The 15,627-nt window shown below is 36.6% G+C and overlaps 1 protein-coding gene across 1 annotated transcript in view; it reads left to right on the forward strand.

Moving 5' to 3' along the window:
* Window positions 1-1,183: 1,183 nt before the first annotated feature.
* SLC25A36 (solute carrier family 25 member 36) overlaps window positions 1,184-15,627 on the forward strand; it is a 28,472-nt gene continuing 14,028 nt past the window's right edge. Inside the window, exons 1-2 of the mRNA XM_015820895.1 lie at window positions 1,184-1,224; window positions 11,244-11,405. Of these exons, the coding sequence (XP_015676381.1) occupies window positions 1,184-1,224; window positions 11,244-11,405 (203 nt within the window). The remainder of the gene's footprint in view (window positions 1,225-11,243; window positions 11,406-15,627) is intronic.

Raw genomic sequence — 15,627 nt, forward strand, 5'->3', positions numbered from 1 at the left:
GTTTTCGCAATTTTCCAGCTTCCCCTTAGTACATGTCAAGAGCCTGCGCTACAATCCGCTGGCTGCGTGCCTACTGTCAGAGCCGCCTTTGGTTTAAGCAGTGTTTCTCAACCTTGACAATTTTAAGGCATGTGGACTTCAACTCCCAGAATTCCACAGCCAGCAATGCTGGCTGTGGAATTCTGGGAGTTGAAGTCCACATGCCTTAAAATTGTCAAGGTTGAGAAACACTGCTTTAAAGGAAGGGGCGGGACAAGCGAGGAGACTGTTTTACGGCGTCCCTTTTCCAAGTTAGACGGTGTGCTGCCTCCCAGTTTTGGGAAGTTGAAGTTTCCACAGAAAATGCTCCTTAAATGCCAAGCCAGGGAGATGTTACTGAACGAAATAATATGTAAAATACATGTATTTTTGCGACAGTTGCCGTGCAGACGGCGGCAGATCACATATTACTGAGTCTCCGTCCTATAACTGGTGTTAGACAGCAATCAACAAATGGAAAATCCGGACACCTAGAGGCCACGTGTGGAAGAGAATTCTGATTTCTCATTTCTCAATTGCATTGCTATAGCATTGCTCAAGGTCGGGAACAGAAACGTTAACCCTGCTAAAGTGAACAACTTAGAACAGCGTTGCGTAGCAGTCCCTTCTTAAGCATTCGAGAAATCGATTTCTACTTCTGGTGACTGCCTGGGCATATCTACTTATGTTGGTAACATAAGTGTTGGCTTTTGCCACTGCCATTTTTCAGAATTTTCTTCCTTAGTGATAGTTGTGGATTTCCCCACGCTCACGCGTCCGAGTTATAACCTGGTTCGACCGTATTTAACAACCGAGTGGATTTGGACAGCAAGCGAGTTTAAATAAATAAAATAGTTAACTTATACTGAGATCCATTAAGTGCTCTCCCAACTAAAGCAAGCTTCCCTCTTTGAAGCCTCTACCACTCCGTATAAAGCTCAATTCAACATTAACACAAGCGGGCTCTTCCTCTCTCTGAATGGGCCTCTTATTTATCGGTTTTCTAAATGACAATTAGTTCCTTGCTCAGAAGATGGCGCTCACAGCGGTTCGCCAGGCGCTGCTGCACCTTTAAGCAATCACAGAGGAAGGAAGTGCCCAACACCATCTCCTGCCCTTCCTCTCCCCCCTCCCTCCCGACCGCCGGAGAAAAGAATGAGAGAGAATGAGCTGGAAAGATACCGCGATCCATTTATTTGCTGGAGGGTAGGTAGAATTGAGGCAGGTTTGGGCCCTGGGGTGGGGCGACAGAGGGGAAAACGTGCGGGCACCTAAGCGTTCTGGCCGGCTGTGATGCTGGAGAGAAAAGTGAAGGCTTCCCTGGTTCGCCCAGGCTAGCCAACGGTTAAAGGGGGCAATATGGAACACTCCTGCTGAAGCTGTAGGCCTGCAGAAAGACCTTTGCAGAAAGACCTTGGGTTGAAGCAGGCCTCCTGCTGCAGCTCCCATAGAAACGGCTTCCCAAGAGTTAGAAGCATCTGCTGCTGGCCAGAGCGGTGAGTGTGGGGCCTGCGCGTCGAGACAGCCCAGATGAACGCAGGAGGCCTAAGCAAGATGACTCTGATGTAAAGCTAGAAAGGGGTAGTTTGCGCATTGGATGGTAGGATTTAAGGCCAGAAAAATAAGGCTATAAGGAATTGTCTTCTGGCTCTGACTAACGAAATTGGCCCTGCTGCGAGATTTGGATTTTTTGGGGAAGATGTTTCTTTTTTCTGTTTCTTTTAATTGGAAGGCAGAATCTCTTTTTGAAGTTGCATGTGGTTCAATATTTGCTATGTTCCTTAAACCATAAATAAAAGAGGAATTCTTATTTAATAATATTCAGGTGAATAATTATTCAGTTGAACTAAAGGAATTTTGTGTGATCTAAAGGAATTTTGTGTGATTTCAAACTAAAAATGCAAGATCCAAGTTTCATCAAGAGAAAATTTAATGCTATACCCTGGACATTATAGGAAGATTCTATTTGTCATATCACTGCTTATTCATGAACAAATTCAAACTGAATAATATATACATAGCATAGCACAACAATTTTGGGTGGGGTTGACACATGCACTAAGGCCCAGGGGTCTTCAAACTTGGCCCTTGTATGACTTGTGGACTTCAACTCCCAGACTTCCTCAGCCAGCATGCCTGGCTGAGGAATTCTGGGAGTTGAAAGTCATAAAAGGGCCAAGTTTGAAGACCTCTGCACTAAGCCATGAATTATTGAATAAATTATTTATGTTGCCTTGAGTTCCTGAATGAAAGGCAGGTTATAAATCAGTCAGATAAATAGTTACGTGGGAATAAATGGATTGACTCAAAAAACAATATTGTTTGAGTTCATCCATTCTGTGGCTTAGCAGGATACAGTAATCCTAACACTACAGATTTAATAGACTTTTATGAAGTTTGATTCTTAATTGAAACAAATATGTTTAGACAAACTATCAAAACAGCTTATCACTTTTTATTAATTGAACACTTATACATGTCCACATTTTTGTACTTGTATTGTGACATTGCATGCAAATGTGTAAGAGGCATATTTGGTTATATATTAGTGTATTCATCTTGGTTCACTTAACCCAAATGTTGCCAAAATATGGTTTACCAGTTACACTGTGCTGCTGAAAATAACTTTTTGTTCATCTACATTGGAGGATCATGGGCTGCTAAGGCTTAAAGCAGGCATGTCAAACTCGCAATGTCACATGATGTCGCGCAATGTATTGGGCCGGTTTTGCCATTTCTGGCAATGGGGTGGGCACGTCTTCCATGTGACACGTCCGGCCCGTGGGCCGGCAGTTTGACATCCCTGGCTTAAAGCAATAAACAGCCAACATCTTAATATATTGTGAAAGGTTTGAAATCAAGATAAATTAAGCACTGAATTTTGCAACATTGTTTTCAAGCTCTTTAAGATCAAATGATCTTATATGAATTCAGGTGCTCCTTAGTATGTATTAATTACACATGTCCATTTTGTATGATCAGGGCTTGAGATGTTTTCACTCAATATGGAAAATATTGATCCTAGCATTTTAGGAACACCAGATAATCCATCTGTGCCTAAATGATTTAATAGCCATTGGATGATTATATATATTTACAAATATGTTGCTATCAATATAATACAAATATGCCTCAGTCTTTTATAATAAATTTGGAGATGAGAAAATGTAATCTTGTTGCAGAATAACCTGACCTGTATTTGTTCCTTTTAAACCAAGTTGGACTTTTTCCATATTTAGAGAAATGAACTTCAAATAAGCAAGAAAAAGAGTAAAGTCACAAAAATATGTTCAGGAGAGGTAGTTGTTGCTGCAATACAGGAAAGAGAAAGCTTTTCAGATATTTTCAATTGCAGCCTTATCTAAGTGTGCTAGGAATGCAAAGTTCTACTGATTCATGGAGAGTTAGATAATGTTTTAACACTATTCCATTTGTATCTTATACTGAAATAGTATTCAAAGTTTCTTTCTTTAAAAAGTGACAGATACAGTCCTTTTAAATTCTCAAAATAGCATAAACTTTGAAAGGTATTAGTAGTAATGCAGTTCAGCAAATTGTCAAATTTGTTGTTTATTAAGCACTTATGATTTGTAAAAATTAGAAAATCAATAAAATTTTATTAAAAAGATGACTAAGATGCAGAAAGTAGCAAACAGTATCATCAAATCAAGCTTTTTTATATAAGGTAAGACTTTTTTTTAAAAAAACAACAACATAATACTGTGTTAGATTTTAACTCCTTAACATCCAACAATATTAGGTAAGTAGTTGTCATCCAGTACATCTGAAAGTGCTAAGTTGGAGAAGGCTACTTTACACAGAAGTAAGATCCCATTAGGTTTATTCTGTTCACTCCCAACAGTTCACAAAAATTGGCTGTTAGCAGAATAGGCCCTCAGGTCAGATCTATTAAGTCCCTTGTGTTTCTTAGTGCTTATACAATTGGTTCTAAAGAATGTTTAATTCTCTTGATAGTTGGGATAAGGGGATGATAAAATTTTCCCAAAGCTGATGGCCATGCAATTTTTAAAAATGTTATACTGGTTGAAGTTTGAAAAATGTGGGATAGAGGTAGAGAACTAGAAATATATCATAGAACTATTCTAAGGAAAGTATAGAAAAGTCCCTGGAGTTAAAATAAACAAGCTGATAAGAAATAGTTGCAGTCTGAGATGCTGAGTCCCATAGGGCTGAGTAAGGGTAAACAGTGTAGAAAGGAAATATTTGTAAAGCTAATTATCTCTTCTTGTATTCTTCCAAAATTAGTAAAATTGATTGGAGTACAACAGGGGCTAGAATTGTGAACAAGTGAGAGATATTGATTCCATTTTCTGTACTAAACTCTTTAAAGACTGAAGTAACACAGATCAAGTCCTCATTTAGCTATTCAGTGTTTCTCAACCTTGACAATTTTAAGGCATGTGGACTTCAACTCCCAGAATTCCACAGCCAGCATTGCTGGCTGTGGAATTCTGGGAGTTGAAGTCCACATGCCTTAAAATTGTCAAGGTTGAGAAACACTGAGCTATATCATTGGATATTGTTTGAGCCCATCACTACCTATGTTTGAACAATCTATATAATATATCCAACGATCTTTACCTACCAGACTCAGAAAATTAGGCGAACTAAACACCGTGGTTCTGTTAATTGTGGGAAAACAGATTGTGCAAAACTCAGCTTCTGCCTACGATACTTCATAACTTTTTAATTGGAGCAACTAGTATGAATCTCACTCTCACGAGGCAAAGGGAAATGAATAGCTCGCATGTCCTTTTTCCCTCTGACCGAAAAGGGGGGAGAGGGAGCCGCGTCTGTGAGTTCCCACCCGAGAGAAACAAACCTAAAGAGAGAAAAGAAAGTCTCTAGACTTCTCTGCTGCGTGCAGCAGGTGCATCTCTAGCCCACTGTAATTCGTATTTACTCGGAAGTGAAACCCAACTTCAGGGGGGCTTGGTCCCAAGAAGGGAAGGAGAAACGCGAAAGCGTGCGCTTCCCAGGCAAACTAGATGGTGCAGCGTCTCTTGCTAACCTCGCCATCCCGGCCTAATTGACTTTGAGTTTTGTTTTTTTTTTATTTGGGGAGATACTTTTGCTTTGCGTCGGTATACAGCTCAGTACGTAGTCACGTGCACTAAGCCAGCCCAATTTAACCAGTGACGTCATGGTCCCTCGTGAGCCAATGGCGCGTCTGTTTATATTGGGCTTCGCTTTGCCTTGGAAGCGAGAGGCCAGGTGGCTGCGCTTTTGTCTGCTTGCTTGGGTTGCTCTTGCCTCTTGCTGGGACCGGAGTTTCTGTAAGTCGTCTCTGAGGAAGCGGCGTTAGGGTTTCCTAGTTTGTGCTCATCGCTGTTCAGATTAGCAAGAAAGCGGAGTGGGAGAAGTCTCCCGTTCGGTCATCCTTGTATCTTAATCGGCATAAGAATGAGAATATGAGCCAGAGAGATATTTGCGTACATCTGTTTGCTGGAGGGTAGGTGAAATATTATAATAACCTCCCTTCCTTTCTGCCTTAACATGTATTGACTATCTGCTCTACATACAAAACTTCTGTGTAATATGTGGCCTATGATATTTAATTGGTGGAGCAAGTGGAAGGGTGTATGCGTAAGATAGAATTTTTTTCTCAAAATAGAATGGAAATTGTGGGAATGATTTGAATTAAGACTAAAAGATTTCTGACTGACTGGACCATTTTTAAGTCACCGTGCATTAATGCACATTAGGTAATGCAGATTTTAGTATTTCATGGGTAGATTTATAATAAAATGGTGCGATACATCTGTAACATTCGTTTTGTGTGCTGCAGGAAAGAAAGTTAAAACTTCAGTCTGCAGAGGTTCTGATCTTGAATTAGCTGGTTGTCTCCCTATTTTTATTTATCTGTATCAATTATTGTTGGCTGGATTATGTTAATCTAACTTGCAAACATATGCATGTTAGGAAATCATTTGAATGTGCAAAAATTACTTCTTTTGGATAACATCGATTTCTTGAAATATACAGTTGTTCAGATAATCTACTGCAGTCTGGTAATTATCTATCAAGCTGATAAATAACTGGTTCTAAACACCACTCTTGTGTATAGACTTTGTATAAATAATAGATTATATACTCCAACAATTTTGTTTGTAATCTTACATGCATTTATCAGATATACAGCCCTTTCAATCTAGGTGGAAGATCAAGTACTAGAGGGTAATTTGATATATATATATATATATGTAAAAATAAGCCCATGGAATGAAGAATTCTGACCATATACACTTGCTTTTATTTTTCAAAGAATGGGCTTTGCAAATTTGGAGCAGTACTGACCATTTCAAGGAAACTCTCAAATAATGACATTGTTAACATATTGAGAAATAAGTTCCACTGACTTCAGTGGAACTACAGATTCACTGATGATGTTCCATTCAAGAGATTAAATTTCCCCATTCTTCTGCAACTTTCTGAACATTTTCAGGTCTGTGTTGCATGACACATTCATGCAACTCAAGTTGATTTTCTAAACCCTGGTTTATTTAACCATTTTTTCCAGATTTGAAGAATGAACTGATCTATAAACTTAGAACATGCCTGGTAAATTTATACACAACTGACAAAGCTAATATATAGCTGGCTAATTTACTGTGTTGCAAAAAAAAATCAAAATTGGGAAAAATTAGGTTTCTCTCCTGCTATTTAGTGATTGAATGGATTTTTAAAGTTCTGATTTTGTAGTGTTACCAGCAAAGTGTTAGAACATAAAAATATTCTTTGGTGCAACTAATTAATGTAGATGCATGTTTTGAAACATGCATCTACATTAATGTAGATGCATGTTTTGAGGTGAAGAACAGAGCTTGGAAGCAAACATTGCAAAAGATAATGCTGTATCTGAATCAGATTAGGGCTATAAATAGGGTAACTGAATATAAATAATTGTTCTCTGCCATAGTTGTTGCTGGCATGGGAACCTTTCTAGACTACTTGGTTTAGAATGCCTGTAGGGCAGAGGCCCCAACCTTTTGGGCACCAGGGGACTGATTTCCTGGAGAAATGTTTTTGTGCAGACCGGAGGGGGCATGGTTTTGCCTGCTGCCTGCATCCCTTCACTTGTTTGCTGGCATGCCGTGGCCCAGTGCTGGTCCATGGACCGGGGGTCGGGGACCCCTGCTGTAGAGTGTTTTTGTTTAGAGGATAATATTGTGGCAAAGCTTCGAAGCAGAATTTTTTTTGAGGAATTAATTCAAAAATTTGAAATGTGCTGCTAGTTTCTAAATTATCAAAATCCAAATGCTATTTAATACATGCCTTTGAATTTCAAGGTTTTGTTTAAAATTACTCTAATGTAAAATCACAAACCTACATGTTAAATTTATCTCTTCTCCTTTCACCCAGGTTTACCGATTAGTTTTTCATTTTTGAATGGTCTTTAGTTTTTGAATTTGCATATTTTGGAACTGGTCTACATGGCCAGTCAACAATTCTTTTAGGAATGTGATTGTTTCATTCTGGATGGCTGTTGTGGGCAAGGACAGGCAAGTGATGAAGCATGTATTGCAACATGACAATGCAAATTTAACCCTTAAGATACTTATGCATAATATCATAATGCAAGTATAAAACAGAGCTTGTGTTGTTATAACACAGCACTCATTTTGACACCATATAGACTCCCATAGTTACACTATTTTCTCCAGGATTCCTATCCCTCTTAATTCAGTAGAGTTTTTCTTGTGGACAAAGACCATAACCATATATCACTCAGGCATATGATTTCTCAAACTTGTAATTTTCCTTTTTCTTCTGGGTTGTTTCCTATGGTAGGATTTTTTTTCTGCTTCCAATTCTCAGAAAGTTGGTCAAAGTTCATACTGTGTAGAAGGTATGTTACAGACCTTGACTGGCTTGTTATTAGAGTAGTAGAAGGCTTCTGCCTAATCTCTCAGTCAGCAAAACACAAAAAATATGTTTGTGATCATGTGCAGAGCAGGGTGAAAGTAGTTTAGAGTTATCAGTCCTAAGTATTTTTATTACTAGCAACTAGCTCTTTTGCTTTCCTCTAGTTTTATGTTGGCTGTAGGATAAAGAAGTCAAAATATGCCACTTTTACTGCTTTACAAAAATACCTTAACAAAAAAAATTAAAATAGCATGTTTTAAAAAGAGGATGGAGTTACCAAAATAAAAACAGTAGAATAAATAGCAGTGGGAAAATTAACAGTATATATTTACAGCAGAAGTTAATCAAATGTAAGCAAGAATGATTCCCATATATGCAGTATCGCAAATGTATATACATTTACACTTTGCCTTATAAAGGGACATAAATCTTTATAAATATAGTAAGTTATTCAGAAGTTGAAAATGGGAAGTTAGAAAACAATTAGCTTCTCCCTTTAATCTTTTGTCTATTTTATTCTTTTTTTATTTTTAGTTAGTGTCAGATTTGCTAAGTTTTTCAACATAGACAAATACGTAACATTACAATGAAAACTTTAATACTAAGTAATCGGTTTAAGGCAGAAACCATTTGGTACAACAAATATTTTGATTAAATTTGTAGCAGTTTTTTAAATGTTATATTTAGTCCTGGATGCGAAGCTAAATAATCTCATGCCTATTTACACTGACATGATAGTTAATACTGATATTATACCTTATTTTTTGTATCTTTAATGGTTTAAGTTATTTAACCTTAGAGTACTAAGATTATTTAGTTAGTGCTGTACCAATGCCATTGCATCAAATAATGTAATGCATTTTGTAAGTTTTTTGATAATATATATAAATATATACTACTATTACCAGTGCTATTGATTCAAATGTAGAGGTACTTCAGAAACAAAGGCCTAAGTGATTCCTTTTTGAGAAAAGGTGTATGTTCTTCAATATATTTTCACTGGGATCTTTATTTGCCAGTTTTAGAAACCAATTGGGAAATTGGGCTTCTTTAAATTTATTGATAGTAATTTTTGCTCTCTATTTTCAAAGATTCTAATACAATAAATCTACATATAATTGTAGATGTCTGAGTAGTTATGCAATATTGAAAAAGATAACTCATTATTTTTTTTTCCTCCTTGGTAATATTTGCTCATTTAGAAGAAGTGATATTTTGCTAGTGGAAATAATTGTTTGTAAATGTAGAAAAAGTATGAATCCTTTTTGTAATGAAAGAGTTATTATATAAATTTAGTATATCATCTTTGTTTAACAAGTCATATTTGTAAAAGAAACCCAGTCATACAGAACTTGTGATAAACACATGAGGGTATGTATTGAAATCACCAGTTTCCATTAATAAGAAAATTAAGTTAAGCATATTCCTGTTTCTTTTGCCATGTTTCTAGAAATAGTTTAGTAAATAAACTTAAGATTTTTATTTTTTTTTTAAAAGCCTATTGAACATGAAGTCTCACATTTCAAAACCCACATTTGTCAATTTTTGTACCTGGCAGCTTCACTAAAATAACATGTCTTATTTTCCTTAAGAACTCTGTTGATATACTATTTAGTCACCTAGACTGAACTTTATTTAGAATTTATTTAGAAGGAACAAACAAATGGCCAATTCAGTTCTATATTGGACATTACAGTTTGTATATATACTGGACATTTTGTATAAATATAGAAACTCATACAAAGAAAATAAATCTGGGAGTGCTCACAGTAATTGGAAATGTACCAAGAGGTATTTTACTTCTGCTTAAAAACTTCAGGAAAGATTGGAAAAGTTTAAGGAGCAATAGGAGGATTTTTCTAATCCACTAACATTGTAATTTTCTAAGCCACTAACATTATAATTTTTATCCCTTGTTTACCATGTTTGGCTTTTTCATATTAGACATGATCAAAACCTAATTTTTCTAGAATAATATTCATAAATCTCAATGTTGACTTTCTACTGAAACTAATTTGCAAGAGAAAAGAAAATATAGTACCAAAATAATTGTAGTTGGTAATATTTTGTAATTTACAAAGGGTGTATGATTTCTAATGTTGATAAATATTGTGGATCTACTAGGAATATTTCACCAAACTAGAAGGATCTCCTTAACTCTTCTTTAAGGGAAGAACAAAACGGAAATCATTGTTTTGACTAAAGTAAGCCAAGATTCTTGCAAAAAGAATAACGGAGCTGAATGCTGTTTAGTGAAGTTAATTCAAATGCCCCATGTATCAGTAGTGGAATTTTGCTGGTGGAGGAGTTCTTCAGAGAATTCTTGATGTATTGATTATGTGGTTGCCAACAATTTCCATCCTCCTTTCCAGAGTTGAATCTGAGAAAATGGTGGAAATTGTTGCTCAAATAGCTAAAATGATCCCTATTCACTTTTAGAAATTCAAAATAAAAATGTAGTGATGCGCCACAACTCTTGCAGGGCAGATTATAATAGTTGATAACAGATATTATATCATTGTTCTTTCAACAGGTTTCAATATCAGAGGTATGAATTACATTAAGCTTTTTGAAAAATTAACAGTAATATGATATTCTAAAGTGCAGAATTTAATTGTTCAGTTCAATTCTATTATAATTGTTCAGTTCCTTCCTATTATAAAAAGTAAGAAAAATAAAATGCAAGTAAATGCCAGTTAAAAATACCATTGCTGAAATATTGAATGACTGATTCTATTTTTTGTTTTAAATTGTAACTGGATAAATTAGGTTTAGGAATATTTTTATCCATTTATAAACTGCTTCCATGGAGTAGCTTGCTTCCAGAAATCTGAACAGCATCCCCCCTGAAGAAAACTGTTTCAGAGGTTTTGATGGGTGAGAGGTTGGTGTGGAATTCAAGCTTGCATTAAGGATAATAGAATTGTTCATATGGTTTTATGTATTCTATAAATTTCTATAAAGTTTTGGAAGTTGATAGCATAGAAATGGTGTAAATAAAGAAGTAACATTTTATAATTATAGCATCTAAATTAATAATTTTCTTTAGCTGAGGCTGAGAAAATGTATGTTTCAGCTTGAGCTAGATCTCCTAATGAATATTACTAGTCTTTTTAGTGAAAATTAGACTATTAAGGAGAGATTAGTGAATATTACTAGTCTTTTTAGTAGTAATGAATATTACTAGTCTTTTTAGTGAAAATTAGACTATTAAGGAGAGATATAAAATTGAGAGATATAAAAATTAAGGAGAGATATAAAATTGAGAGATATAAAATTGAATTTTTATGAAAGGAATACATTTCTCAATGAGCTAATCTCAATATTTTTCTTTGCAGGTGTGGAGGCACGGTAGCTGCAATCCTGACATGTCCTCTAGAAGTTCTGAAAACACGATTGCAATCATCTTCTATTACTCTCTACATTTCTGAAGTTCAGTTAAATACTGTGAATGGTGCAAGTGTTAATCGAGTTTCCCCACGGGCTTTCCATTGCTTTAAGTGAGCACCTATTTCTTCCTATTTCTTTTTCTCTTAAATAAGGAAGACTTGGTAGAGAACAAGTTTAGGTGTTTTATAGATATTTTGTACCTCCCATCAACTCAAGCCATTTAGTAAAATGGCTAAAGATTATGGACATGGAATCTAACTTTGAATAGTATCAAATTACCTATTACCAGTCCAGAAATTAATTTTAAGTATCTTACAAGAACAAATTCTAAAGGGCAAAATTAACAAATGTACTCTCAAGTGAAGTTCAGCTGTCCATATTATCATCTTTATCTTGATACCTACTCCTTTAGTTTGCAAAGTAGTGTTTCACAAATTTTTGATATTGTGGTTGATATTCACTTTTGAAATCTTGTGGAAAATGATTTCTTCAGTCATAAGAATTATTTCTGTTTTATTTATTTACATGGTATATGTCAAGTCCAGGAACTAAAGACCTTGGAAAACTAGCCAGCATTATCCTTTATTTAAATCCTTTATTTAGGATACGTGATCCAACTGAACCAGCCAAAAACCATCCATCTTAATGTTGCTGAATTAAAAGGAAAGCTGTCTGATTACTGTGTTATAATGTATTTATGGATAAATCAGAAGTTGCCACCTTAATTTCCTTCACGTTGCTATTTTGAATATTAAGAGTGGCATGTGCTAGATATCTTGGCTTTTGTGGATTTCAGCAATTAGTTTTAAAATAATAATAACAACAATTATTGTTGTAGTAGTAGTAGTTGTAGAGTTGGAAGGGACCTTGGAGGTCTTCTAGTCCAACCCCCTGTTCAGGCAGGAAACCCTATATCATTTCAGACAAATGGTTGTCCAGTCTCTTCTTAAAAACTTCCAGTGTTGGAGCATTTACAACTTCTGGAGTCAGGTTGTTCCACTGATTAATTGTTCTAACTGTCAGGAAATTTCTCCTTAGTTCTAGGTTGCTTCTCTCTTTGATTAGTTTCCATTCATTGCTTCTTGTCTTGCCTTCAGGTGCTTTGGACAATAGCTTGACTCCCTCTTTTTTGTGGCAAATCCTGAGATATTGGAACACTGCTATCATGTCACTCCTTATCCTTCTCTTCATTAAACTAGACATACCCAATTCCAGCAACTGTTCTTTATATGTTTTAGCCTCTAGTCCCCTAATCATCTTTGTTGCTTTTCTCTGTACTCTTTCTAGAGTCTCAGCATCTTTTTTACATCGTGGTAATCAAAACTGGATGCATATTCCAAGTGTGACTTTATCAACGGGTTATAAAGTGGTATTAACACTTCATGTGTTCTTGATTCTATCCCTCTGTTAATGCAGCCTAGCACTGTGTTGGCTTTTTTTGGCGGCTGCAGCACACTGCTGGCTCATATTTAAATGATTGTCAATTAGGACTCCGAGATCCCTCTCACAGTTACTACTACTGAGCCAGGTACCACATATACTGTATCTGTGCATTTGGTTTTTCTTGCCTAAATGTAGAACCTTACCTTTTTCACCATTGAATTTCATTTTGTTAGATAGCGCCCAATGTTCAAGTTTGTCAAGATCTTCCTGTATCTTAAGCCTATCTTTTGGAGTGTTGGCTATTCCTGCCAGCTTGGTGTCATCTGAAAATTTGATGAGTTCCCCATCTATCCCCTCATCCAAATCATTGATGAAGATGTTGAAGAGCACTGGGCCCAGAACAGAGCACTGGGGCACCCCACTACACACTTCCTTCCATGTAGATGCAGTTCCATTGAGGACCACATGCTGAGTATGGCTGGTCAGCCAGCTATGAATCCATCTGGTGGTGATGCTGTCTAGGCACATTTTTCTATCTTATCAAGTAGTAGATTGTGATCTACTTTATCAAATGCCTTACTGAAATCCAAGTAAATTATATCCACAGCATTCTTCTGGTCCAGTAATTGTCACCTGGGCAAAAAATGCAATAAGAGTTGTCTTCATGATCTGTTTGTGGCAAACCCATGTTGGCTTTTGGTAATGACTTTGTTTTCCTCTAGGTCAGTGGTGGCGAACCTATGGCACGCATGCCAGAGGCGGCACTCAAAGCCCTCTCTGTGGGCACTCACACATTGTCCCAGCAGAGTTCGACAGAATAGCGAGCACGTGGTGTTTGGAAGCGACAGGGCAGGAAGTAAGCGAGCAAGTGGCATTGGCCCCCCCCCAGGGATGCCCCGCAGATGGCGAGGGACTGGCCCCAGCCATGCTCACCCAGTCTGCCGTGACCATACAGCCATGCCCCCCGCCCCCCTGAGGGCACCACAATGCTGATGCAGCCCTGGCACTTTGCGATAAATAAGTGGGTTTTGGGTTGCAGTTTGGGCACTCAGTCTCTAAAAGGTTCGCCATCACTGCTCTAGGTGTTCGCTGATTCGTTGTTTGATTATCTTTTCCAGAATCCTCCGAGGTATTGAGGTCAGGCTGAGAGGTCTGTAGTTTTCTGGGTCCATTTTTGTTCCTTTTTTGAAGATGGGAACTATTATCAGCTCTTTTCCAGTCCTCTGGTAGTTTCCCAGTGCTCCAGGATCTTTGAAAGATATAGTTCAGTGGTTCTGAGATCACATCTGCCAGTTGAAGACAGATGTTCTGCTTTCTCCCTGTTGCTTGTCACCTTAATGCCACTTTCTCCCATTAATGGTCCAATCATTTTTTTAACTTTTTCTTTTACAGGTCGAAAGAAGCTTTTTTTTTTACTTTTGTCACAAGCCTTAGTTCATTTTTAGCCTTAGCTTTCCCTACTTCATCTTGGAGCCTCAGGCTACTTGCTGATATTCTGCCTTTGTTATTTCCACTTTTTATACTTGTCTCTTATCTTTCAATTTATCAGATAGTTCTTTATGCAGCCATGCTGGTTTCTTTTGAGAGTGTTATTTTTCTTCTTTGTTGGTATTGTGTTAGACTGGGCTTTTATAATTTCACTTTTCAAAATTTTTCAAGCTGCTTGAGTTGTTTTTCTCTTGAGGATTCTTATCCATGGAATCCTTTCGAAGCTCTCTCTAAGTTTATTGAAATTAACTCTCCTAGAGTCCAAGACTCTAGTTTGACTATGTTCTATTGCTTGTGCTTACATAATGTTGAATTCCAATATTGCATGATCACTCCCCTTCCAAGGTTCCTGTGGTTTCAACACCTTCTATCGTTTCATCTCTGTTAGTGAGAATTAAGTTCAATATGGCTGATCCCCTAGTTCCCTTCTCTACTTTTTGGGAGACAAAGTTGTCTGCTAGGTTTGTCAGGAATCTGTTTGATCTTTCGCTTGGTGCAGACTTTGTCTCCCAGTTGATTTCAGGGTAATTAAAGTCCCCCTTTACTATTGTGATATGCTTCCTACGTACCTTAGTTAGCTGACTAGCAAAACATTCATCTATTTCCTCTGGTTGGGTGGGTGGCCTATAGTATACACCTATGGCAATATCATTTTTTCCCCTTTTATATTGACCCAAATGTATTCAAGACAGTTTTCATCATTGTAGTGCTCTATTTCTGTAGAGATGTAGTTATTTCTTATATAGAGAGCAACTCCACCTCCTCTTTTATTTGGTCTGTTTCTTTTAAATAATTTAAATCCTTCTAGCTGTGTATTCCATTTGTGGGTTTCATCCCACCAAGTTTCCGAAATGGCAACAATATCATATCTGCCCACATTTAGCTGAATTTCTAATTCACCGTTTATTGGTCATACTCGGTGTGTTGGTGTATAAACATTTGAGTCCTTTATGACTGACCTTAATAACTAGAAACAATCTGTGATATTTCTAAAAAGGTTCTCCTTTCTCAACTAAATGTTTTATTTTTGTTACTGAAACATGTAATTATTTTGGTTTATTCATAAACTCATTTGGTTTTATAAACGTCTTCAGCTGCAGCCAATATGTCTCTTCTATGTCTACAACCTGGAGATTTACAATAGCTTTTTAAGGTGTTCAGAAATAAGTATCTCTGTTCTTTAAATCCTGATTTTCCACCCTGAGTAAGGAGATTTAAAAGTATTTTGAAAGGATCTTTCACATTGGTGGAATGTGAGTAAAATTAGTTAAGGATTTCTTTCTGTTTGTATTCAAATGCATGTAATATAAAGCCTCCTTCAGATATTTTCTCCCAATTTTAAAAAGCCAATGACTTAATAAGTGGGAATTTTGGTAAGTAGGATTCGGTTTGCATGTATATCAATGTTCCTGGTCAGTCATTATCTCAGTAGGTTGAGTCTATTAATAAAGCCAATAATGA

Source organism: Protobothrops mucrosquamatus, unplaced genomic scaffold (assembly GCF_001527695.2).
Source record: "Protobothrops mucrosquamatus isolate PMUCROS unplaced genomic scaffold, P.Mucros_1.0 scaffold1203, whole genome shotgun sequence".
In the NCBI taxonomy this organism is placed as follows: domain Eukaryota; kingdom Metazoa; phylum Chordata; class Lepidosauria; order Squamata; family Viperidae; genus Protobothrops; species Protobothrops mucrosquamatus.